At 45.8% G+C, this 27,675-nt stretch overlaps 2 protein-coding genes across 5 annotated transcripts in view; both read left to right on the plus strand.

The window, feature by feature from the left end:
- Positions 1–10,032, plus strand: part of ABTB3 (ankyrin repeat and BTB domain containing 3) — a 356,047-nt gene extending 346,015 nt beyond the window's left edge. For all 3 annotated transcript variants that reach the window (XM_055240104.2, XM_055240106.2, XM_055240107.1), the window contains 2 exons: positions 2,078–2,191; positions 7,903–10,032. In XM_055240104.2, coding sequence (XP_055096079.1) covers positions 2,078–2,191; positions 7,903–8,112 — 324 coding nt within the window. In that variant the 3' untranslated portion in view covers positions 8,113–10,032. The remainder of the gene's footprint in view (positions 1–2,077; positions 2,192–7,902) is intronic.
- Positions 10,033–10,751: 719 nt separating this feature from the next.
- PWP1 (PWP1 homolog, endonuclein) overlaps positions 10,752–27,675 on the plus strand; it is a 53,368-nt gene continuing 36,444 nt past the window's right edge. For both annotated transcript variants that reach the window (XM_063614377.1, XM_055240113.2), the window contains exons 1-2: positions 10,752–10,882; positions 25,421–25,483. The gene's annotated coding sequence lies outside the window, so the exon portion shown is untranslated. The remainder of the gene's footprint in view (positions 10,883–25,420; positions 25,484–27,675) is intronic.

Genomic DNA, 27,675 nt, shown 5'->3' on the forward strand with positions numbered 1-27,675 from the left:
GAGGCATTAATATCATCAGGAAATATCCTAGATGACGTCTTCTCCCTTGTCACTTATGAAAGAATTATATCCCCTAAAAACATCCCTCAAATCATAACACTGGCCATTCTTCCAAGATGCAGAAGCTGAGGGCAGATTACAGTCTCCTCCCGGCTTTCCTCAAACTGAGCATCCCACAGTCATGCAGCCCACGCCTGCTTCCTTCCCTCTCCCCCGCCCCCGTCCGTCCACCTCTTGTAATTCGACCGGTTCTAGCCCCACATATCCAGGAGCCTTGTTTCTGCCCGCTTTTGTCCAAAGCCAAGATTTTCCCCTGTTCCTTGCCAAAAGTGGAAATCTTGTTCATTTTCCTAATTGAAACTGGGAGCTTTGAACCAGAAGCCAAAAATCACCCCCAATTAATCCTCAGCAAAAGAGCCAGGATCACGGTCAGTTGTCTGACGTCTAGGGTGCCTGGCTGACGAGACATGTCAGGACACAATCAACTGTTCAAGAGCAGACCTCACACAGTGGTTACAACACGGATGCTGGGCCAGACTAGTCTAAATCCAGGCTCCACCGCTTCTGAGCTGTGTGACTGTGGACAAGTTATTTAACCTCAAATCCTCAGCTTCCTCGCCCATAAAATGGGGATAACGATCTATCTCATTGGGTTTTTTAGAGGATCTTAAAAATGTGTTAAGGTGCTTAGAACAGTGCCTGGCACACAGTGATTGCCATTAGCACTATGTATTCACTGCAGGCCCACTTATCCTTTCTTCTTATTCTGTGAAACCTTCTGTGGTCACTCTCTCTCCACCCAAACACACACAAACACAGACACACATGGACACACAGTGGCTCTCTTGTCTCCCTGGACTACTCCTCTGATGGTTTTAGTTTCGAGGATGTGGGCTCATTTGTAAACAAAAGTGCGGTGGTGTTTACAACTAATTTTTTTTGTGTGTGAAACAGAGTCTCACTCTGCCCCCAGGCTGGAGTGCAGTGGTGCAATTTCGGCTCACTGCAACCTCTGCCTCCTGGGTTCACGCCATTCTCCTGCCTCAGCCTCCGGAGTAGCTAGGATTACAGGCACCTGCCACCATGCCCAGCTAATTTTTTGTATTTTTAGTAGAGACGGGGTTTCACCATATTGGCCAGATGGTCTCGAACTCCTGACCTCAGCCTCCCAAAGTGTTGGGATTACAGGCATGAGCCACTGCACCCGGCTGTTTACAACTAACTGATCACAACCAGTTGTGAATTTCTGTGTTCCTTCTCCACTCCCACTGCTTCATTTGTCTAGCCTTAACAAAAATAAAAATAAATAAAAATAATTTTAACTAAAAATAAGGAATGTACATTTAAATCATTTCAATCATACAGACGAATTTTGAATACAAAGCAGCTGCCTGGGCCCACCCTGCCCTCCCTCCAGTCCCCATTCCCAAAACAGGTCCTTTGAACTCTTGCTCTTAGCTCTTCCTTCCCCTCCCCAAAGCCTGTCATTCTCTCAACATACATCTGTCGAGCATCTCCCAGGCTGGCACCATGCTCAGGGCCAGGTTACAGCAGTGATGAAAACTGACACAGATCCCTGCCCTCCTGGACTCTAGTGAGGGAGGCAGACACGACGTCACATCTGGTGTGCTGTGACTCTGAGGAGTGAGACAGGGCAAGGAGGAAAGGAGGACAGATGGGATGGAGGGAGGCTCCTCTGAGGAGGTGACATCTGAGTGGAGACCTGGACAACAGAGGGAGTGAGCCACCTCGATATCCATCTTGCTGATAATACCCTGATTTTCACCCTTATTTCTGGACATAACAATTTTGGGCATTTTGGGTTGACCTCCTGCTGTGATGGGTATGAATTGAGTTTGCTTGGTCCTCCCCTCCCCCTTCCCCGTCTTCCCCAACGATGGAATCCTATCTTTGTCCTCTTCCTCTAGTGTTACCTTTGTGCATCATTTCCCGTCCCCTACCCGTGACACTGCTGTGGAAGATGAGGACGAGGACTGTCTCACCACTATAGTTCCTTACTGTTACCTCCTTTCCATCCACCTCCCAGCTTCTAACAGACTCTTTTTGTGATTTTTAGCTTCTGTCTGCTGCTAAGTTTTTCCAGCTGGAGGCTTTGCAGCGACACTGTGAGATTATCTGTGCGAAAAGCATCAATACCGACAACTGTGTGGATATTTACAACCATGCCAAGGTAATCAATCTCATTCTCGCGCAGTGCGCACACAGGAGCGCTGAAGCCGGGGAGGCTTTTCCTTGGCAAACACAGAGGCAGGGCAGAGAGCAGGTGCTGGGCCAGTTCTCTCAGGGCTAAGCCGCTGGCCTCTGCCAAGGTCTGCTTCCTGCCCTAGAAAAGATGCCTTCCACCTTCCCTCCAGAACAAGGAAAGTAGGAGCCCAGAAGTTTCAAAGGCAGAGTTCTCAAACAGTGCTTCTCGGACTTTCATGTGCACATGACTCACGTCCCAGACTCTGATTCCACAGGCTGGGATGAGCCCTGTTCGGCTTTTCTAACAAGCTCCCAGGTGACGTCTCTGCTGCTGGTCTAAGGGACACCTTCTAAGGTTCTAGAACAGTGGCTGTCCAATCCAGCAGCATCAGGGAACTTGTCGGAAAGATGCATTTTCAGGCCGTACCCCAGACCTACTGAATCAGAAACTTCAGGGGGGACCCAGCCACCTGTGGCTTTGCATGCCCTCCAGCTGATTCTGGTGCATGCTCAGGGGTGAGAACCACCCTTCTAGAATTGTTCTCAATGCCAGCTGCACGTTAGAATCACCTGGGGACTCACTTAAACTTTCTATGCCTGGGACCCATCACAGACTCATCAAATTAGCCTCTGGGAGTGGAACCGGGACAAAGGTATCTTTCAAAGCTTCCCAGGTGATTCTCAGATGTGGCCAAGATTGAGAACAGGCTGTAAGCACTGCTGAAGTCTTTGGAGTCTGCTTAATCAGGCGGACCCAACACCTGGCTACTAATTAGAATCACCTGGGGGAGCTTTCTGAATGCCAGTGTAGTCCCCACCCCGATGACCTCAGCACTATCCCCTCAGGGAGCCCAGAAATCTATATTTTTAACAAGCTGCTAGAGTGACATCAGCCCTCAAACCAGTCTTCACTCCAGTTTTCAGGAACCACTGATTTCATCCAATTCACTGCATCAGTGGGGAGACTGGGCCCAAGAGAAGTAAAATACTTTGTCCATGTACCACTGCATTTTGTTCCACATGCTGAGCACAGGGGGGATTAACAGTTCCAGCAAGAAACAATAAAACCAGTTAAGATGAGGAGTTAGGTTGTTTTATTTATTGATTGATTGATTTTTGAGATGGAGTTTCACTCTTGTTGTCCAGGCTGAAGTGCAATGGTGCAATCTAGGCTCACTGCAACCTTCTCCTTGGTTCAAGCAATTCTCCTGCCTCAGCCTCCCAAGTAGTTGGGATTACAGGCGTGAGCCATCGCACCCGGCCAAGATGAAGAGGCCGAGGTGGGTGGATCATGAGGTCAGGAGATCGAGACCATCCTGGCAAACACGGTGAAACCCCGTCTCTACTAAAAATACAAAAAAATTAGCCAGGCGTGGTGGCGGGCGCCTGTAGTCCCAGCTACTCGGGAGGCTGAGGCAGGAGAATGGCATGAACTTGGGGGGCAGAGCTTGCAGTGAGTGGAGATCGCGCCACTACACTCCAGCCGGGGCGACAGAGCGAGACTTTGTCTCGAAAAAAAAAAAAAGAAAAGAAAAATCAGATTGCATGTGAGATGCTACTTGCTTAAGACATCATTCAGTGAGCCCTTTTAATGTGCAGGCACCTGTGCTTAGAGCCTTGTTGCATCTTGTTTTTTAATCTTCACTACAACCCTTTTAGGTAAATGCTACACTAGTCCCATGTCATAAGGAGACTGAAGCACAGAGAGGTGAAGTAATTTGCTTAAGGCCACACAGCTAGTAATGAAATTTTTGTTTTATGGTAAAATGTACATAACATAGAATTTGCCACTTTAACCATTTTTAAGTATACAGTTCAGTGGCATTAAGTACATTTGATTGTTCTGCAACCATCACTACCATTCATCTATAGAATTTTTTCATCTTTCCAAACTGAAACTGTACCCTTTAAACACCAAATCCTCATTCCTCCCCTCCCCTAGGCCCGGGTATTTACCATTCTACTTCCTGTCTCTATGAATTTGACTACTCAAGGGATGTCACATAAGTGGAGTCATACAGTATTTGTCTTTTTGTGACTGATTTATTTCACTTAGCATAATGTTCTCAAGTTTCATTCGTATTGTAGCACGTGTCAGAATTTCTTCTTTAAAGCTGAATAATATTTCCTTGTATGTACATGCCATATTTTGTTCATTCATCTATCAATAGACACTTTGGTTGCTTCCACTTTTTGGTTATTGTGAATAATATTGTGTTGCTATGAACATGGGTATACAAATATCTGTTCAAATCCCTGTTTTTTTGTTTTGTTTTGTTTTGTTTGACACAGAGTCTTGCTCTGTTACCCAGGCTGGAGTGCAGTGACATGATCTCGGCTCACTGTAACCTTTGCCTCCCGGGTTCAAGTGATTCTCCTGCCTCAGCCTCCCAAGTAGCTGGGACCACAGGCATGCGCCACTATGCCTGGCTAATTTTTATATTTCTAGTAGAGACAGATGCTTGCCATGTTGGCCAGGCTGGTCTTGAACTCCCGACCTCAGGTGATCCACCAGCCTCAGCCTCCCAAAGTGCTGGGATTACAGATGTGAGCCACCGCGCCTGGCCTCGAATTCCTGCTTTCAGTTATTTGGGGTATATTCCCAGAAGTGTAGTACTGAGATTTTTGAACTCAGATTTGTCTCACTCCAAAGCACAGGTTCTTAACCCTGTGTTTACTGTCTGGCTTAATAAATGTTGGAAATATTTTCAATAATCCTTGATACTCAAGATTTTCTGATTGGCTATCAGTAAATCAAAAAGTACAGTCAGTCTTCATTGTACACACACACACACTTGGTGTTCTAGTTAAATGAGGATTATACCAAAATCTGGTTTCTCAGGACACAAGCATTTTTTTTTCAATCTTAAACCGATTACTTTGCAGAAGAGAGGGCTCTCTCTCTCTGTACCAAGGCAGAGAGCCTGATTAGACTTGTGCTCCTCTGCCCTCCTCCTTGACCATGGTCACTCAAATTGCCCCATGAACTTGACATCCACAGTGGCTTTTCTGTGGCCTACCACCGTGGCAGCGAGGCCTGTGTTTCACAATCCCATTTTAATCTTTTCAAGTTCATTGTCAGGCAGCTTCTGTAGCATATCTCGTGATTTAATAATGTCACCTGATGCAATGTGAACCCCGGCTGGGAATACAGGGTTAGAACGCCTATGGCAGAGAAACTGCCTCTTTCAAACATATATATATACACACACATATATATATACATATGTGTATATATATGTATATACATACATATATATGTGTATATACATACATATATATGTGTATATATATACATATATATGTGTATATACATACACATATATATGTATATACATACATATATATGTGTATATACATACATATATGTGTATATACATACATATATATGTGTATATACATACATATATGTGTATATACATACATATATATGTGTATATATATATATATATACACCTACAAACACCCCTTTGCAGACAGGGCTTTGGCTTTTACAAACAACAGCTCTGCCTCCGCCTTCCAGGCCACTACCTGGCGTGTTTCCAAGAGAAATATCTGCCCTTTATGATAGTCATGTGGAGGGCAGGGCAATGCCAGCTGCCCCTGTCCTTTCTGTGCACTGCTTCCCCTGTGCTGTGGATGCTGCAGCCCGCTAATGGTCACACACCATGTGGATTCGATTCCTGGCAGATTGTGCTGCAAATAGAGGATAGTTTAGTAAAAAGAGTGGTAAAGAAAGAAACCAACACTTGCATTTGTAACTCCAGGAAATACAGGCGTTTAGATGCTAAGAGCCACGTTCCAAATGTCAATGAGGACCTCCGCAACGTTACCTCTGTATTACATCTAACAGTTTGAGACAGCTGTGGAATTTTATACAGAGGAGAAACCCATTCCACAAATGCATGGCTTAGCCAGCTCTTTTTTCCTAGTAAACCTGTCCCAAACTATACAGTCATGAAAAGAGGCCCTGGAGCTTCTTGTGGCCCTTTCAGTGTGTCTCTTGAGAAAAAGAACAAGCTGGTTCATCAGATTGAATCTCAGCTGTTGTGGTTAAGTTCAACAGTGCATCATGATGGAAATAACACAGGTTTGGAAACCAAAGGATTTATTTGCTAGTGTTTATTGAGTAGCCAGTATTTCCTAGGAGCTGTATTCATCAGAATATAATAAGAAATTAGAGAAGCTGGGCACAGTGGCTCATGCCTGTAATCCCAGCACTTTGGGAGGCTGAGGTGGGAGGATCACTTGAGGCCAGGGGTTTGAGATCAGCCTGAGCAACATAGTGAAACCCCATGTCTATAAAAAAAAATACAAAAAAAAAAAAAAAAATAGCCGGGCATGGTGGCGTGCACCTCTAGTCCCAGCTACTCAGAAGGCTGAGGCAGGAGGATCACCTGAGCCTGGGAGGTCAAGGCTGCAGTAAGCAGAGATCACGCCACTGTACTCCAGCCTGAGCCACAGAGTAAGGCTCTGTCAAAAAAAAAAAAAATTAGTAAGACATGGTCTCTGCCCTTGAAAAAATTACCATCTAGGACAAGGGTCAAGGGTCAGCAGACATGTTCTGTAAAGGGCCAGATAAATATTTTCAACTTTCCAGACCACACAGCTGGCTTTGTACCTACTCAATTTTGCAAAAGGAGCCAGAGAATATGTAAATGAATGGTATGGCTGTGTTCCAATAAAACTGTATTTATAAAAACAGGTGGTGGGCTATATTTGGCCTTCAGGCCTATAGTTTGCCAACCACTGGTCTAGGGAATGCGAGCTCCAATCCCAGTTCTGTTAGTAACTAGTTGTGTGGAGATAGGCCAGAGGCTGATATACAGTCACCATTCAATAAATACTATCAAATATTATCAATGTAGGTATATATTATGCTTTTATTTTCCACTAACTTGTGCTGAATGACACTAATATACAAAGCAAGTGCCAGGTGTTCTGGTGGGGGGAGCTCACTGTGTCCTCAGAATCAGATAGGCAACTCTGAGCCTCAGCTTCCCCACGTGTACCAGGAAGCCTTGTACTCTGTGATTCTAAGAGCAGGATTCATGTTGAAAGAGTGAAAAGATTTCTAAGCCAGGTGCAGTGGCTCACGCCTGTAATCCCAGAACTTTGGGACACCCGCCTTGGAGGCTGAGGCAGAAGAATCACTTGAACCCGGGAGGTGGAGGTTGCAGTGAGCCGAGATCATGCCACTGTGCTCCAGCCTGGGCAACAGAGCGAAACCCTGTCTCAAAAAAAAAAAAAAAAAAAAAAAAAGAATGAAAGGATTGCTAAGATTTCTCCCAGCTCCAGGATTTGTGCATCTATATGGACATTTGTGGGATAACTAGCCCACTCACTGATAAACTTCATCAAGCTTTATAAGCCTCTTGGAGACCACAGAATTACCACATGTATCCCTGTCCTAAATGGCACAGCAGAGCACGATACCCCTGTAGTCCACCCCCTTGCTTTTGTAACTTGGAAAACTGAGGCCCAGAGAAGTGATTTGGTTGGCACAAGGCCAGGGAGTGGAGGCATGGACTCCAGCCCTTTGATAGGATGAGCTGCAAAGTCACACCCCATGGGTGTGTGCTGGGGAATCAGAGACATTCTGCAGCCAGTGCCTGCCATCATTAGCTCTGAAGGCATAATCTGAAAGGTGCTTTTCGTAAGCGTAACCATCTCCCATTTCCTCTCCACTCTCCACAGTTTCTTGGAGTCACAGAGCTCTCAGCATATTGTGAAGGCTACTTTCTCAAAAACATGATGGTCCTCATTGAAAACGAAGCATTCAAGCAGCTCCTGTATGACAAAAATGGTGAAGGGACCGGCCAGGATGTGCTCCAGGACTTACAGAGGACGTTGGCCATCAGAATTCAGTCCATCCACTTGTCGTCTTCCAAAGGTTCCGTGGTATGAAACGCCCAGTGCAGGGAATGCTTCCCAGGAACTTTCCAGTTCTCCTGCCGCATTGGCTTTACACAAACACAGACAAATTCCACCTGGCACCTGTTTTTGGCTGGGCCAAGGAGCTGCCTCTACTGCTCCCACGTGTTCCTGTTGAAAAACAAAGGACTTTCCACTGGTCTGCAGATCAGATCAGCTGGGTCCAGAGCTTAATGGGCAATTGGACAACGAAGTTAACCCCAATTGAAAGCACCCCTAGGACCACTGAACACCCACTGCCGGGGACCACTGTCCAGTGAATGGATTGAGGCCTTTTAAAGGTCACTCAGGTTCCAGGTTGACAGTTGGAGAACTTGAATGTACCAACCATGAAGAGATTGTATTACACATTAAGGACCTTGGTAGCTGTGCTTCAGCAAACGTCAACCATGGTAGCAAATTGGTGAGGCTGTGACCCATAATGAGGAAATAATTTGGCAAATTTTTAGGGGTGGGAACTTTTTAAAATGTTCATTTAAAAAAAAAAAAAACAAAAACAGGGCAGTCTTGTAGTTTAAAATATATTTCTAAAAGCTTAACAGTTCGTTTTCAACTAAATTGTGTTTAGGGATCTGTGTTTGAGATTTTTCCTTTTTTTTTTTAAATAGTAAGTCACAGGTCCACACTGTGTAAACATGCATCTGATAAGATACTGCTGATATTCTAAACAAGTTGAAATAATCTTGCCTTAGTGATCATGATTACACAAAAGAGGTGCACTGCCAATAAGTATCTCTAATTCAATAGTTGAAAGCAACCTGCATGCTAATCGTGGTTTCGGGGTGAGAATAAAACACCCCCACATAACATGCATTTGCATGGGCCCGAACCTGTGAAATGTTACATTTGTGCTTCATTTTTGCCAAGGTAAAAATGCGCCATCATTTCTAGCTAAAATTCCATTTGGTGAAACCAACATATCCATTTCTTTTCCTAGTTACGGATGATTTGGGGATGCTTTTGCAGAAATGTGTTCATAGATGATGCTGAATGGGGGGAGGGGGGCAGCACGTCAGAGAATTTACTATTAATCCCAGAGTTTTCTCTGTATTCTCAGAAGATGTTAATAGTTTGTTACTAGCCAGAGAGTATGACTATGTTAGATTATTTTTAAAGCTGAAACATGTATGATAGGATGGATTCTTTCTGTATTCTGAGAGTGTACAGTACAGGATTATTATAATGAAAGTTTATATCAACAGGGTTTCGTTGGCTCTGCCATATATTATAAGCAAAAGAGATTGGTAAAGTGCCACAATATTCCAGATAACTTTTCAGTTGCGGCCTTTCTTCTCGTTCTTTAATTTGAAACCTAGATACATGCAGTAAAAACTAGGAGAATGACTTTTACCCTTGGGGACGGCCAAGTTTTGTTGATAAACCTATTTCCTAGCATGCCTTCAGGAAGTTGTGCCAGACCCTAGATTGTGAAGGAGCCACTGTTCTTCTGTTGTACTAGCTCTCTGAACCATTGTTCAGAGGACCAATGTCACATCGCTTCATGGGTGTGGCCCATGGAGCATCTGGGTGACATCTGTCTACAGTATTGGCTCTTCTGTGAGGCTGATACACAAGGCCTCTCTTCCACATGGTCATTTGCAAACCTCCCCCAGCCCCTACCATCCAATGTGGAAGGAAAACAAGAACTGCCTGAAGAAGAGTCCAAGCTACAGATACACAGCGTGTGCATTGCGGCTGTCACCTTCCTCCTCCCTCTTCTGTATCCTCAGAGATGCTGTGTGGATGTTTCCTTAACCTCAGCTGACTTCCCTGTGAATGTCTAATGCTAGTTCAGGGCCTCCAGGCATTGATTTGTACAGTGGCAACTCCCATTGGGGCTTCTGTTATCGTTTGGTGTGCTTTCTCTGTCATTAAAAGAAATGATTTTCCCAGGCCGTGCATCATGTGTGTGGTTTGAGTGGGCTCTTTATCTCAACAGTTCAAGCCTCAGAACTTCACTCAGTGAAGAGATTGGACAATGTGGCCCCGCAGAAAAAGTCAAGGGAAACGAAGACGCTAGATAAAAGACAAATGTTCCTGTTGCTGGCGGTGTGGCAGCCAAGCCCTAGTCCCCAAGCTGCACACACTTCTGAGTGATGCCCTTGGATCTTTTTCCCATCAGGCAGAGAAGCTACAGGTGCTGCCATTTGGGCCACCGCCGTAGCACTGCCTAAGGCAGAGAACTCACCTGCAGAGGGTGGGTGGAGTTCTGGCTGTCACTCATGTGCCTTGATGACACTTTTTGAGGATGGGGGGATGAGAAGGACAAGTTATCTCCACATGGTGTGTCCCCACCAAGGGCCAGCATGAGCTGATGCTAGGGGGTAGTGGCAGCATTATGGGATGGGGGTGGGGGTCATGGAGGGACAGGCAGCTCTCTTCTTGGGTGTCATCATTGCTGAGGTCAAACCAAGTCCCCAGCGGCTCTGCTGTGGCTCCTGACCCAGCCTGGGCCCAACCCAGGCATGTGTGCCGATAAATCCCCCTGGCCAATCCACAAAAACCTACAGGCAGGTCGGGGGAGAGGCCCAGCCAGCCCTGGGAAACCTGGGCCAGTGAGACCCGGTAGAGAGCTCACATCGCCCCACCTCCCGGAAGTGACTGCTCAAGTCCGCTTAGCAATCCAGGTCTGTTCCTTCTTTAGGAAGCAACCAAGTGCCAGGGGCCAGAACTGTGAGTCAGGCCAGGAAAGCAGAAGGGCGTTTTATTTTTGACTGTGTGTCACCCTCGGTGTAGCCTCACGGTGAGTAGGCCTTTTTGATTTATTGCTTTTAGAATGATAATGATAAAGTGCATGCTACCCCATTTGCCTTTTACTTGTCTGAGCGGTGGCTTTGACATTCAGGCCTCAGCAAAGTCCGTACAAGGGCCCATTAGCATCTTAGGGTGTGGAGGAAAGCGCGGGGTGCGGTGGGGGCCTGCCTGCCACGAGTTCCCTCCACCCCTTCTATTTGCAATGGGACACTGGAAGGAGTGTGTACGTGCAGCCGCCCCCAAGAAACACAAGGACCCGACTTAGCTTCTGTGCCCACCCCCATGGCCACTGGTCTTACATATACCAGACCTGGATATCATTCATTCTCCTCAAAAGAAGGAGAATCCACTCAAAATGAAGATCAGGATGTGAGCTCCCATCACGGAGATGCCCAGGCAGAAACCGGAAGATGATGCAGTCAGGCATGGGGGCGGGGTTGGAGGAGGAGCTCTGGGACCCCCTCCACACTGAGATTCTGTGATTCTGCTTTTGTTCTGTGTTCCCCGTTCTGCGATTCTGCTTTTGGATCTCACATTGTTTCTTCCTGTAAAGCCCCGGGCAAAAAGTGCTATCCGACTGTATGTTGTCATACCAAGACTTTCATCACACAGTGTTTTGCCAGCATCGGGCTGTGTGGATAAAGGGTTCTTTGAGAAAATCTATTTCACCAGTCTTGGGTCCTCTGCCTTCAGAATTCAGCACTCACCTCCCTCCACCCCCACCTTGAGTCACAGATGAATGAATAGTCGCAGAAGTGCTCACATCCTCCCACTTCTAGTTCTTTCTGCCTGGCCCCTACACAGCCTCCAAGGCCAGCAGTTTCCTGGGTTTCTCCACTCAGGGAGACATCTGTTGAGCACCTTCTGTTGGCAGCACTGATTGCTGAGCCCTGGACTCCAGCACAGACCTGAAAACCCCGTTCCAACTGGATCCAACCCCTGACTAGCTTTGAGACTTTGGACAAGTTACTTACTCTATCTAGTATTCACCTTCCTCTTTCGAAAAAAAAAAAAAAATGGGTTTAACTATAACTAGTGGCCGGCTGCTGTGGCTCACGCCGGCCACTAGTTATAATGTAATCTCAACACTTTGGGAGGCCAAGGTGAGCAGATCACTTGAGATCAGCAGTTCAAGACCAGCCTGGCCAACATGGCAAAACACCATCTCTACTAAAAAATACAAAAATTAACGGGGCGTGGTGGTGGGCACCTGCAATCCCAGCTACTCAGGGAGGCTGAGGCAGGAGAATCAGTTGAACCTGGGAGGCAGAGATTGCAGTGAACCAAGATTGTGCCACTGCACTCCAGCCTGGGCAACGGAGTGAGACTCCGTCTCAAAAAGGAAAAAAAAAAAAAAAAGAAAAAAAAAACCTATAACTAGTGAATAGTGTTGTTGGGAGGATTAAAGGAGATATTTTGTACGAGTCCCACACTGTTAGTAGCAGGCAAAAGGCTTTTCTGAACTTCTAAGACTGAGCAGAAGGAAGGGGAAATTGATGATTCATACAAGGAAAGGAAGGCTAATGACTTTGCCTTCATTTCTAGAACTTTCTACAGCAGCGGTTCCCATGGTGATTTGTGATTCTCTAGGGTTTTGCTACTTATTCCGAGGAGTATAGGGAAATTCCCCCCAAACTGAGCTCTTTTGTGATTCTAGTTCCTAGCACAGTGCTTCACACAAAGTAATCGAGAAATGTTTGCAAATGGAAGCCAAGTACACCTGGATTTCCTTTCATATAAACATCATATTTTCAAAAGCTTAGAGTTGCAGGGATTCACTCTTCCAAATTCCTTGTCTACACAGGAATGTGAGATTCACATGTGTGACTTGGATGACACAAGATTCCTATGGTGTGTGTCTAAGGTCCAAGACCCCACAAATGGCTGAGCAGGGCCCACGCCCGCCAGAGCCAACTCTCAGTCCAGGGCTTGAGGACCACGGCTCTGTGGAGAGGGAGAGGATAGCCACAAACCCCCAAATGAAACAAACTGCTAGATATCCCTCCAGAAAAATCTGGGACTGCTGTCCTCATCAAGTTAGCAGGCAAACCCATATGCCCTGTGCTGCCACTTGAGTGTGTGGACATTCATCCCCCACCACTCCACCAAGAAACCTCCCTGGTGGAACTTCACGTCACCTCTGTTCCTCCCAGCCTAGCCAATGTCTTGAATAAAGCAGCACGTGCCTTTGGCCGGGGCCATTGCAGAAGCTGCTATGATGCCTATTTTTTCCACCCTCTTTAAAAATAACTCAACAGATTTTGAACTTCCTGCTTGGCAGAAAAAAATAGAACTCATACTCAGCAATCACATTGCGCTTTAGTTCCCACCACTGATGAGGCAGGCAGATAACAAGTGCCCTGTGAAAGGACACATCTCCAAGTTTAGCCCTGAATCTGAAGAGACAATCTGTCTGCGTGAATAGGCAATTAGAAGAGATGCCCTGATGTCACTGATGCGTTCTTTGGATGTTGCTTTTCAGAGTTAACCTTCAGATGAGTTCTGAATTTTAATGCTATGGAAAACCTCTGGGATGAAGAGCTACAAAGGGAAGAGGCTGATTGGTACAACGGAGGGGCTCTGTGCTGGGCACCACATCTCACCCCTGACCCTGAATCTGTCATCTGCTACCTGGGTGACCTTGGCCAGGCCTCTTCTCCATCCGGACCTGTTTCCTCAACTCCTTCTGACTTGATGTCGTGTGGGCCTAGACTGGAACCTGTCACACTCTCCTTACCACACTCCTATATTAGAACCTTGTGAGAACATCATTTTGTGTAATAGAACATTCCAGATTGCATCCAGGAGGATTTAGCAAAAGTGACCTTTTTCATCATTTTACAATGATGCCTTCAGCAAAACAGGCTCCCAGCAGGAAACCAGATAAAAGCGTTAGAATGAGGCTTCAGCTATCTCACCATGAAGATGGCATCTCTCTAGATCATTGCTACATGACCACCATCTCCTTTTTGGTTTTGGGTTTTTCTTTTCACTTTTTATTTTGAAACAATTACAGATTCGCAGGAAGTTGCAAAGATAGTACGGAGTAACCCAATGGTGACATCTTAGATAAATCTAGTACAATATCCAAACCAGGAAGTTGACATTGCTACAATGTGTGTGTATGGTTCTGTGACATCTTGTCACGTGTGGAGTCGTGTAACCACCACCACGGTCACTTTTTCCCTCACCGCAAAGATCTCCCGCATGCTACCCCGTTGGAATCACTCTGGCCCTTCCTCCACCAACTTCATCCCAAACCCCTGGCAACCACTAATCTGTTTTCCATCTCTATAGTTTTGTTATTTCAAGAATGTTATGTAAATGAGACCATATAGTAAGCAGCCTTTGAAGATTAGTGTAGTTATTATTATTAGTAGTAGTATTATTATTGACACAGGGTCTCGTTCTGTCGCGAAGGCTGGAGTGCAGTGGTGCGATTTCAACTCACTGCAACCTCTGCCCCCCAGGCTCAAGAATCCTTCTGACTCAGTCTCCCAAGTAGCTGGAACCACAGACATGAGCCACCATGCCCAGCTAATTTTTATTTATTTATTTATTTATTTATTTATTTATTTATTCTGGTAGAGATGGGGATTTTACCATGTTGCCCAGACTGGTGTCGAACTCCTGGGCTCAAGCAATCCTCCCACCTCAGTATCCTGAGTAGCGGGACCACAGGCATGCACCACCACTACCAGATCACTTTTTAAAAAAATTTTCTGTAGAGACTGTCTTGCCATGTTGCCAGGACTGGTCTCAAACTCCTGAGCTCAAGCAATCTGTCTGCCTCAGCCTCCCAAAATGCTGGGATTACAGGTGTTCGCACCTCAAATGGTGAGACTGGCTTTTTGCACTCAGCAGAATGCCTCAGAGACCCATCCAAGGAGCCTGCACATATGGAATGTTTGTTCCTTTTCATTGATGAGTAGCATTCCCCTGTATCCTGTCACCTTTTAACCAGAGAGAGACAGGGGCTTTCTTTGTCACCCAGGCTGGAGTACAGTGGCGTGGTCACAGCTCACTGCAGCCTCAACCTCCCCAGGCTCAAGTGATCCTCCAACCTCAGCCTCCAGAGTAGCCACAGGTGGAAGCCTCCACGCCTGGCTAATTTTTTTATTTTTTGTAGAGATTAGGTCATACTATGTTGTCCAGGCTGCTCCCAAACTAGGTCTTTCTGTAATTGATGACTTCTAGACATCTCACTGATGGTGTAGGGCAGTGCTTCTCAAATTTGTTAAAATGACTCCATGGGGCTGGGGTGGGGCTTGAAATTCATTGTTTCTAACAAGCGTCCCAGCGCTGCTGCTGCTGCTGCTGCTGCTGGTCCAGGGACCTCACTTTGAGTAGCAAAGGTGTGGAGTCTGGAAGTCAGAGATTCATCTCAAACCCTTTCTGCTGCCAGGCCAACCTGTGACACCTGTTCTGTCACCTGGCCTTTCTGGAGTCTCAACCTTGAGGGTTATTACGAGCCTTTCTTTCTGACCCAGGGGAGACATTTTCACAATGCATCTGAAAAAAAATCATTTGAAATTTTATCTTCCAGAACCAAACACTGCATGTTCTCACTCATAAATGGGAGTTGAACAATAAGAACACATGGACACAGCGAAGGGAACATCACACACCGGGGCCTGTCGGGGAGTGGGAGCAAGGAGAGGGAGAGCATTAGGACAAATACCTAAGGCATTCGGGGCTTAAAACCTAGATGACGGGTTGATGGGTGCAGCAAATCACCATGGCACATGCATACCTATCTAACAAACCTGCACATTCTGCACATGTAGCCTAGAACTTAAAGTATAATTTTAAAAATAAATAAATGTAATTCTGTCTTCCTAGGTGGAGGGCTCTAACAGTCTGAATTAAGCTAAGGAATTACTCACACATAACCTCATTCTACCTTACTTTTCCCTGGTCTGTTGTTGATCTAAATCAAGTTTATTTATTTCAGGGGTATTTACTGATGCCCTAATATAAATAAGAGACCCACTCCTGTGCAATGCCATTAACCAAAGGTAACCAAAGGTGACCCCACCCCTTTTCTTTGTCCTGTTTCCTTCAGGGTTGGCGGCAGAAGGAAACGAAAAGATTCTTGTTTATTTTCAGACTATGCTTTGAGGCTTCTCTCTGCACTCACAGAGCCCCCTGGGGTGGCAGGGACACCCAGGAGAATCAACAAGGGAAGAATCAAAGATGCTGCCCCTTCCCTGTTCACTTCACAACACTTTGATAATGGAGAGGGACGCTGGAGTATCTGGTTCAAAATGGCTGCTGGGTGACCCTGATACTTCTCAGTTGTATGCTATGGGGAATGAGTGGGTGGGGAAGAAGAAAAAGTGGTAGGATTTTATCCATAATTACTCATTATTTTCTTTACTTGTGAAGGGAACGAATGCATTTTTGGCACTTCAAAGGACTCGCTTTCATACATTAAATATTTTGTTTGAGGAAGGGAAAAGCTCAGATAGTGTTTTCTGTTGAATAAGTAATGAGAAAGTAAATGAAGTCTGTTTTTTTCTAGAAATTCCTTGAGCCAAGGAATGATTCCTTGCCCCTAAAATGTGAGGATTTCAGGTGACCAGTGAGTTTAATGTAAGTCAGCTGCATAATGTGGCTGCTTAGAAGAGTTCATTTAGCTATGGGCTACATTAATAGAAGCATGATTGCTAGAATGATGGAGGTGATGGTTCTCCTCTGTGCACTGGAGGGCTCTCTGCTAGAATTATGCACTCAGGTCATGTCCTGTATGAGTCAAGGTTTCTAGCAGCAAGCAACTCTGGTTCATTTCAGAAGAAAGGGGGTTTACTCAAAACTGTTAGAGGATTTACACAGTTGTTGGGAAGGCTGGAGAAACTATTAAAGGCAGAGCCTTTTGGAATAACTTACAAACCATGACAGAGTGACAGAGTGACACTCAAAAAGAAAAAAAAAAAAAGAACAGCCAAAGGAACTGGGATGTTTGGCCTGTAGGAGGGAAGACTTGGGTGACCATCTTAATTGTAGTTGTCTTCATTGCTGCCACTGCTTCCACCAAATGATGTGGAGGCAGAAATCACTAATGGCATTTCTGTAGTTCCCAGAAACTTGGCTTCAGTGACTGCTCTTTCCACAAGCACCAATGTCATTCCTACATCAGGAACTCAGCCGACCCGAAAAAGCTCAATGCTTCTGCCTCTACTTGCACTACATAATGGAAGCTCCCATCTCCTCATGTTGGCCCTTTAGTATCAAAATTTCACTGGGTACATCTACATCTGACAGGCAGAACCTAGGTCCCATGCCTGCACCTTAGCTGCAGGGGAGGCTGGCAGTTTCAGTTCTCACCGCTATGTTAGGGAGGTAGGAAATGTACTGTGTGATTTCTACAAATATAGAAAGATGATGGGTAGCCATGAACATGACAAATGTCCCCTGTGCTTGATGAAAGTCACAGAGAAACTGCAGCCTCATCAGAAGGGAGTAACCAAAGGTGAATGAACAGCCAAAGGGGCCGGACATGGTGGCTCATGCCTGTAATCCCAGCACTTTGGGAGGCCGAGGTGGGTGGATCACTTGAGGCCAGGAGTTCGAGACCAGCTTGGCTAACATGATGAAACCCCATCTCTACTAATACAAAAAAAAAAAATACTAATACAAAAACTAGTCAGGTGTGGTGGTGGGCACCTGGAATCCCAGCTACTCAGGTGGCTGAGGCATGAGAATCATTTGAACTCAGGAGGCGGAGTTTGCAGTGAGCCAAGATCATGCCACTGCACTCCAGCCTGAGTGACAGAGCGAGACTCAAAAAGAAAAAAAAAAAAAAAAAAAAAGATCAGCCAAAGGAACTCGGACGTTTGGCCTGTAGGAGAGAAGACCTGGGTGACCATCTTAATTTTAGTTGTCTTCAAATAGCAGAAGAGGCTTCATAGATAAGAGGAATCGGGCTGAGTGTGGTGGCTCCTGCCTGTAATACCAACACTTTGGGAGGCTGAGGCAGGAAGTTTGCTTGTTTCTAGGAGTTCAAGACTGGCCTGGACAACATAGTATGACCCCATCTCTACAAAAAATTTTAAAAACATTAGCCAGGTGCAGCGGTTCATGCCTGTAGTCCCAGCTACTCTGGAGGCTGAGGTGGGAGGATCACTTGAGCCCGGGAGGTAGAGGCTGCAGTCAGCAGCAATCATGCCACTGCACCCCAGCCTGGGCAATAGAGCAAGACCCCCATCGAAAAGAAAGAAAAGAAAAGAAAGGAACTAGCTTGTTCAGTATGATAACAAGGATAAGAGCTGTCCCAGTGACAGACCCTTCAAGGATTTAGATTTCACCTAAGTATAAATAAGAACTCTTAACAGTCAGAGCAAAGCTTTCCAAAGATGGAATGAAGAAGTAGTAGTGAGTTCTCCATGACAGAAGCCATTCCAGAAAATGCTAGCCAACCCCTCAATAGAGATTCAAGCAATAAAGGGAGGGTAGAATTTAAAGGTTCCTTACAACTCAGGGGTGTTGTCATTATTAGTTCTCTCCTTCTGATACACATCATCTATTTGGCCTCAGAAAATGGATATCAATCTTGATATAGCTTATGTAGAATTTGTAATGACCTCCCAGCCTTCATTTTTTTGGCCACTGCTGCATTTTATTACAGCACGCCACCCTATTTATCTTCATCAGGTTGTGAGGCAGCAGATCAATTCATTATTCTTACTTATCTAATACAGAAGGAAGAAAAATTGTCCACAAAATCTTACCAGCTGGGAAGAGAAAAAGTAGCTAGAAGCAATTCGGTCACTGAAAAATAGAACTTCTTTTTATAAAGAAAAAAATGCATTTCAGTAAAACGATCAAGTTAGGGAAAGGCCATTTTTGAGAGTAGGATGAAATCCAGGTATGTGAATTTGCACACGTCTGCCACGTCTCATATGCATTTCTTAAACTGGATTCAACAAAGAAAAACCATGAATCATGCATTGGTTTGGCATAAGTGGCTGGTGAGTGAGGTCTCCTGTCCGCCTCAGTCTTCCCTCCTGCAGAATGGGAATGTCATTGCATTAACATGACAGGTGACTGAGAGGCACTCTTGCAGCAATGGTGGAAGGGACAGCTCTGTCAAAATGCAGGGAGAAGCAAGAGGGAAGAGAGGGATTTTCTGTGCCCTGGACACGGCCACCTCCGATTTTATCATGGGTTGGTTAATTCCACCTCCCCAGCAGCCTCAGGTCCCCAAGGGGCAGCAGCGGCTCTGTAAGCCATCAGCCTGAGGCAGACTACTGGCTGCACTCTTACTCCACTGTGGAGTATGAGGATTCATCCACCAGGCTCCAGTTTGATTCACGGCACTCCCTTGACAGCCTCATTCCCCAGAGTCCCTGAGGACCCCAGCATTTTGTTCATCTCCTGTTCTGAGCTCTTCGGGAGGGAATGTGACTATGTGACTGTCAGCCAGTTGTCACATTTCATCCCAGAGGCAATGGAAACGATGCCTGAACGCCGTGCCTCTGTGTGCTGCGTCAGAGACGCCTCTATGTGACTGAAACATCATGGACAATTTTCAGTACACAGGAGGCTGCTCTTTTCCATTCCTTTGTATTTTGTGCTTGTCTTTATATGCCTTTATCTTCCTTCTCATAATAAATCCTACATGGTAAGAATTTTGATTCCTATTTTTACAGATAGGGAAACTGAGGTGCAGGCAACAATGCTAAAACGTGGCAGAGAGGGAATGTGGACCTAGGCTGACCTGACCTCTAAGCCCAACTCTTTGCGGTGCCTCTTCAGTTACAATGCCTCCTCTAAAGAGAGAGGGGAGATAATAAGATGCTTTTCTCCTCTCCACTGCTTTGAAAAATATGATCAAGCCAGGCACAGTGCTCACATCTGTAATCCCAACACTTTGGGAAGCTGAGGCAGGTGGATTGCTTGAGCCCAGGAGTTTGAGACCAACTGGGCAACAAAGTGACACCCCATCTCTACCAAAAAAAAAAAAAAAATTGGCCGGGCATGGTCGTGGGTGCCTATAGACCCAGCTATTCAGGAGGCTTGAGCCCAGGAGGTAGAGGTTGCAGTGAGCCAAGATCATGCCAGGGTGAGTGACAGAATAAGACCCTGTCTCAAAAAATAATAATAATGAAAAATATGATCAGCTGGGTGTGGGGGCATGTGTCTGTAGTCCGAGATACTGGGAGGCTGAAGCAAGAGATTCACTTCAGCCCAGGAGTTCGAGGCCAGCCTGGGCAACATAGTGAGACCCTGTCCCTAAGGAAAAAAAAAAAAAGGAGAAGGAAGAAGAAAGAGCTTTCTGGGCTAAGACAAATGTTAATCATATGTATCTGTGATGAGCTGTGATAACAGGTCTACTTGTTCTGGATGTCTTTTTTTGGTGAGTATTGTTTGGGGGAGAAAGAGGTATTGGGTGGCGTGAGGATTTAATGTAGATGGACCAATGTTTAATGGGACTGAGGACACAGGGAGGACACAGAGGGGACACAGAGGTGTGGAAGACAGGCTCCCTCAAGGTGCTCCTTGACACATAGACACAGCCTGGGGGACTTAGTTGCTGCCAAGCCAACTCTTGGTGTGAAGTGAGGTGGCAGGAGTGGGGACGGACGGCCACTGAGGACCCACCACCCCAGGATGGCGGGCACCTCTGGCAGGCGGGTCCACGGTTACTGATTGTCATGGTCAAACTTAGCTGGGCACTGGGTCCAACAGGAGATGTGACTGGCCCATTTTGCGTCTTTTATCTGAGACTGCACCTTTCCTAACTCAGATTTTTTAAGTACTTTTTTCTTTATACTTACTTTGTTTTTCTCTGTACTAATACACTAACTCAGATTTTTGGCTTTTATTGGGACAACGTCCCACCAACCTGGATGCTCAGCCTCGTTTGGTAAAGCAAGAAAAGTATCTGAAAAATGTTCCCTAAAGGCTGATTTCAGCCCAGACAGTCACTCAGTGATGCGCCTCACTTACCAAGGACACACCCCCAAAAGGCGTCTCCTGGCCTCCGGGTCTCACTCTGTTACCGCAGGGTGTGGTGGAGCAGGTGTGGTTGGGTGACCACCAAGACGGATTTCAGTCTCTTTCCAGGCCCAGGGAACAATCTGAATATGAGAGACTTGGCTTTTAGCCTCCTGTTAGAGCCAAGAAAGACTTCAAAGACTCAACGGCTTCTAAGGCTTTTTACATCAGCAAAGTCCTGCAAAGCCTGCCAATGAAGCCTGCCTTGACGCCTTTCATTCTAAGGACAGAGAAGGCAAATTCCGTGGCCACTTTCTGCAGAGCAGCAACTGGGCTCCTTCTTTTTACTTCCATGGGGAGGACAAGAGATTCATTTGCTTTCTGTTGCTGAGAATGCTATCAAAACAAATTTTATTTTAGCTGCAACCTTTCAAAAGCGTCTTAAGAATAAAGCACCAAAAACTCCCCAAGCTTAGTAGGCATGCTAGCTTTTTCATGGTTGGTGTTTTTTCTTAACTGTGCCAGTTTCAGCTGAAACATGGTTCCTTTGTTTCCATTTCCCACTGTACATACAGCACTGGATTCTTGGGGAGCAAAAGCACGAGGGCAGATTGAGAAACCCCAGTTCATGAGAAGTTTGTTGTTGTGGTGGTTGTTGTTTTAGCAAAGAGAGGAAATTGGTAAATAGCTCTGATGTCGAGGCAGCAGGAGGTCAGGACATTGAGCAACGTGCAGGTGGGGTTGTGGACTCAAGGCTGAGCGGCAGGGGGGGCTTCTCCCGGTGCAAGCCTTCAGGAACGCCAGCCATGAGTTGGACAGTTCTGGCTCATTGTGTGGAGTCCTAAGTGGTCACGCTCCACACTCCTAAGTGGTCACACAGTTGCTTTAAAGAAAGGTAATGGCTCATTAGGTAGATTTGCGTAGGATGCAGCTTGAAGTGGGGCATAAAATCCTTTCATTGTCCAATGGGGAGGTTACAGTGCAGCAGCTACTCCTTGTACTTGGAATGAGGGAAACAGCGTAATCTAGACTTGAACACGGGCTCAGGAACCAGGAGCGCCAACTGCAGATCTCACTCACTCTCACGGTTGTTTGCAACTTTGGGCAAGTCGAGTAACTTCTCTGCTGGATCACTGCTTCTCCAACCGTGTGAGCATTTGTAGCTTTTCCCAGAGAAGTACTCTACTTCCTGGCTTTCCAAAGTGGAGCCGGACAGTTGCTTCTGCATCATTGGGAGTTTGTTGGGAATGCAGAATCTCAGCCTCGATTCCAGACCTACTACCATGGAATCTGCATTTTTAACCAGAGGCCCAGTGCTGAGCACACTGAGGTCTGAGAAGGACTGCTCTGTTCTCCCAGGTTACTGTGACGGTATCAGGTTCTTCTGTTCCTCTCTCTCAGAGGATACTTGAAACAACACCTGAAAAAAAAAAAAGACAATCTAGGCCAGGCATTGTGCCTCATGCTTGTAATCGTAGCCCTTTGGGAGGCCAAGGCAGGAGGATCGCTTGAACCCAGGAGTTTGGGACAAGCCTGGATAACATAGTAAGACCCCATCTCTACAAAAGAATGAAAAATTAGTTGGGTGTGGTGGTGCACACCTGTAGTTCCAGCTACTTGGGAAGCTGAAGTGGGAGAAGTGGGGGGATTGCTTGAGCCTGAGAGGTCGAGGCTGCAGTGAGCCATGATCGTACCACTGCACTCCAGCCTGGATGACACAGCGAGACTCTCAAAAAAAAAAAAAAAAAAAAAAGATCATCTATATATATGGTCAGGACTCAGGTAAGATCCTTAAGATGTTTTTGTATTCATCTGTAATAAGTCATTTTAAGAACTCCATGTTCTGTGAGGCATTTTCTGAAAGTCATTTGTGCACCCATCTATTGCCAATGATTTCTCCTCTGACTAGAGGTGTGAGATGTTTTTCAAGCCCGCTATGAATGTCTGTTAAATTACCTTACCCATTAGATGTTTTTTTCCCCTGCTGTCTCTCACCAGGCGAATACTGTGAAAAAGCTTTAGAACACTGTGCAAGCAATCATCCTTTCCAGCCACCTGTTTCTGCTGACAACTTTATGAATAGCTTCTTTACCAATCATTAGACAAAACCATTCCATTCTGGAGAATGATGACACAGAAGGTTAAGGGCTTTTTCTAAAAGCACATACACAGGTGTGAGGTTTGCCAAAACCAGCTTGTGCCCAAAGTAGGATAGATGGGCCACTAAGGGGAAAGAGCAGAGAAAGGGATTCAAGAGAAGGAAGTTTTTGTAAGGCTTGTGCTATAGACTGAGTGACTGTGTCCCCCCTAAAATTCACAATCATCAATGTGATGGTATTAGGAGATGGGGTGTTTGGGAGATGCGTAGGTCATGAGAGGGGAGTCCACATGAATGAGATTAGTGCCCCTATAAAAGAGACCCCAGAGAGCTCCCTCAACCCTTCTGCCATGTAAGGACACAGTGAGAAGACAGCAGTCTATGAACCAGGAAGCAGACTCTCACCAGATACTTCATCTGCTGGTGCCTTGATGTTGCACTTCCCAGCTCCAGGACCATGACAAATAAATTGTTGTTTAAGCCACCCAGTCTGTGGCATTTTTGTGAGAGCAGCCCAAATGGATTAAGACAGTTTAAAGGGGGTCTTCTGAATGGTACATCCGGGGGGCAAAAGTCACAATTTGAAATGTCTTCCTTAGAAATGTCCTCAAGAATATAAAAGTAATAATAAGAAATCGATTTTTACAGAATGCCCCAAACTCCTAAGATTTCAGCCTTTAGGTTATGTCCCTGTCATCCTATTAATGAAACGTGACTTTTTCAGTAGTACAAAAAAGTGTTTCTTTTCATCCAAAGGAGACCATGGTCCTGTCTACAACATGGCATGAAGGAGGACTGATCAATTATCCAGATAATACAAGGCCAACCTCTGCCCCCGAACACCACTACCACTGTACACAACATCATCACGGCCTTCACTAAAGCATCAGACCAGGGAGACTAATCACATTACTTGGACAAAGGTTAGCAAACCACCTGCCTCATGAATTCTTCTGTTTATTCTGTGGCAGTGGTTCTCTACTGGGGAAGATTTGGCAATGTCTAGGGACGTGTTTGGTTGTCACAGCTGGCAATGGGGTGCTACTAGTGGGCAGAGGCAAGGGATGCTACTGAACATCCTACACTATGCGGGACAGTCCCTTACAACCCAGAATCCTCCAGTCCCGATGTCAGTAGTGCTGAGGTTAAGAAGCTCTGTTCTGGGAGATGGGGTTGAGCCTCTATTCACTGCAAAGCACAGGAATATTCACAGTAATATTGAAAGAATAGGGGCCAGCACTTTCTCCATGGTTTCTCCAACAACAGGAAAAGCAACATGAACAGCCTCTGGGATGAGCTAGATTGAGCCAAGTCCAATCCCATTCAGCTGTATCATTACGGGGCGCCTTATGACACCAGAGCTCAGGTATTGACAGTTCGGCCCTTCAGAGGGATTTCTTGGGTTTTTAGCTTCTTCCAATCCTGGTACTTTGGCCTAGATTAGGGCTTCTGGGAGGTCAAGAGAAATCCAGGTCACATCCATTTTGGAGGCTCCAATTATAACAGCAAAAAGAGGTCGGGTGTGGTGGCTCACACCTGTAATCCCAGCACCCTGGGAGGCCGAGGCAGGAGGATTACTTGAGGTCAGGAGTTCGAGACTGGCCTGGCCAACATGGTGAAACCCGAATCTACCAAAAAAAAAATACAAAAGTACAAAAAGAGGCCAAAATAAGATTATAAAAAATTCTATTTATTTTAAATATTTGCACATAAGAAATCTAAATATTTGCATATAAGAAATTATCCCATTACCCCCCCAGCAATGGAATGCAATGTACTTGTACCATTCACAATATAATTGCAATATTTATACAATTTATGTATTAATTCACAGTGCCCTAGAGACAGGATTGCCTTACAGTAGGGTACAACCTGAAGGAAGCTTTCTTTTCCTTGGTCCTGTCAGTGTGTCTCTGTAACTATAAATATATTTACTTAGAAATAATATTAAAGATCAGTATTTACAGCTTTTTGAGGCTATATCATAAGAAGCAACAAAAGTTCAGAGGCAGAAAATAATAGTTAAAGCATACAAGTACTCACGTGTTTATATACATATATGTATAACTATGTATAGTTAAAACATAAAAACTGGATATGTTGGATAGCATTCTAAGTGACGTGTGTGTGTACAAACTTTTATTATTTATTTATTTATTTTTTAATTTTTTGAGATGGAGTCTCACTCTGTTACCCAGTCTGGAGTGCACTGGTGCAATCTCAGCTCACTGCAACCCCAGCCTCCTGGGTTCAAGCGATTCTCCTGCTTCAGCCTCCTGAGTAGCTGGAATTACAGGTGCCTGCCATCCTGCCTGGCTAATTATTATATTTTTAGTAGAGACGGGGTTTCACCATGTTGGCCAGGCTGGTCTCATACTCCCAACCTCAGGTGATCCACCCGCCTTGGCCTCCCAGAGTGCTGGGATTACAGGTGTGTGCCATGTGTAAACTTTTATAGCAACATTTTGTTGTCATCTTCCTATTTTACAGATGGGGAAACCAAAACGGAGAGTGACTGAGTGACTTGCCCAAGGCCACACACCTCAGGAGTAGGTATGTAAGTAGAATCAGGATTCAAACTGAGAAAGTTCTGCTCCAGAGGCCACCACCCTTAACCATTTTCATATGTAGCCTCTCATAAGGAGAGGGGCAGACTCAAGTAGATGTGCAGAATCATAGAAAGGCTTCAGAAAGTCTATAGAGAGTGGTTCAGGCATTGGAGTCAAGCAGATCCAAGTTCAATTCCAGGCTTTGACCTTATTAGCTATGAAGCCTTGGGCTCCTTACTTTAACCTAAAGCCTAATGGTCCCCACCTGTCAAGCGAGGCTATGTTGGAATCTGAGAACTAGCCCTGAGGGCACAAGGAAAGGGCTCAGTCATCACAGCTGTGTCTGATCTCAGCCTCTGCCTTCCTAGATAATAAAAGTGAGGCTCAGAGACAGAAGGTGGGCTGCCCAGGGCCACACAGCAAACTAGTGACAGTCCTCAGCAACACATGGTCCAATGTCCTGTGCATAGCATCGGCAGCTCTAAGCCAACTCATCTAGTCCACTCTGCCCCCTACAGCTTCTTGCCCATTTCAGGGCTCCAGATAGGCTTCTGCCCACCTGCAGGGCCACGCTGCCGTACCTGGTGGTCTGTGGCAAAGTGGGTAAAGCAGGAACAACTGGAGAAGACACAGAACAAAACAAGTGGGGAAAAAATGTTCAAGGTCCAGGCATAGGCTAGGTGTGGTGGCTCATGCCTGTAATCCCAGCACTTTGGAAGGCAGAGGCAGGAGATTTTCTTGAGCTCAGGAGTTCAAGATTAGCCTGGGCAACATGTTGGAAACGCGTCTCTACAAAATATTCAAAAATTAGTCAGGTATGGCGGCGTGCACTTGTAGTCCCGGCTACTCGGGAGGCTGAGGTAGGAGGAGCGCTTGAGCCCAGGAGCCAAGGGTTGCAGTGAGCGCGGATCACACGACTGCACTCCAGCCTGGACGACAGAGCCAGACCCTGTCTTAAAAAAAAAAAAGGGCCAGGTGTGGTGGCTCAAGCCTGTAATCCCAGCACTTTGGGAGGCCAAGGCAGGCAGATCACCTGAAGTCAGGAGTTCAAGACCAGCCTCACCAACATGGAGAAACCCCGTCTCTACTAAAAATACAAAATTAGCCGGGCATGGTGGCTAATCCCAGCTACTCAGGAGGCTGTAATCCCAGCTACTCAGGAGGCTGAGGCAGGAGAATCGCTTGAACCCAGGAGGCGGAGGTTGCAGTGAGCTGAGATCCTGCCATTGCACTCCAGCGCTAAACTCCTCTCAAAAAAAAAAAAAAAAGCCCAGGCATAATCCTGGAGTGTCCACTAGGTGGAGCCACACTTCTGCATTCTTGAGTTCCCAAGAATTTAATTTTTTTTTTTCTATTGAAGAGCATGAATCTGGCTCTTACGTGAGGGATTGAGAAGTTTCACTCATCCATTCATTCATTCAATATTTACTCAGCACCCACTCTGTGCCAGACATGGGAATCCAACACTAAACGCGGTACTTAGGAGCTGTAATTATCATCCGGCAACAAATTCTTGGCTTCTGTGATGAATCTCACAGCCATGCAACAAGTACACCATCCCATCCTTAACAAGGTCTGAGAAGTCATCTTCCATTTATTCCTCGAGTATTTATTTGGCATGTACTCTCTCCCAGGCCCTGGGCATGCTAAGATGGATAAGACCATCTAGTGGAGAAGACAAACTTATGACCGGTGTCCGCTCAGCCTGACCTACATGGTGACTGATGCCTGCCAAAGCCTGGCTGGAGGGGCCCAGTAACCATGCTCAGATCCTCCTTTCTCCTCTGGCATCACAAATGGAGAGATCAAAACCTTTGCCCAGCCCATCCTTCCTCTGTTTCTCATGAACAGTCTGGTCCATTTCCCTGTCCTCTCAGAAATCTCTGTGAGTGCCACATAGGTGGGGTATCATGCTGCTGATAAAGACATACCCGAGACTGGGTAATTTATAAAGAAAAATAGGTTTAATGGACTCACAGTTCCACGTGGCTGGGGAGGCCTCACAATCATGGCGGAAGGTGAAAGGCACGTCTAACAGGGCAGCAGGCAAGGGCAAAAATGAGAATGAAGAGAAAGGGGTTTCCCCTTATAAAATCATCAGATCTCATGAGACTTATTCACTATGATGAGAACAGTATGGGGGAAACCACCCCCATGATTCAATTATCTCCCACCGGGTTCCTACCACAGCACATG

This window comes from Symphalangus syndactylus, chromosome 13, assembly GCF_028878055.3.
Source record: "Symphalangus syndactylus isolate Jambi chromosome 13, NHGRI_mSymSyn1-v2.1_pri, whole genome shotgun sequence".
Lineage (NCBI taxonomy): Eukaryota > Metazoa > Chordata > Mammalia > Primates > Hylobatidae > Symphalangus > Symphalangus syndactylus.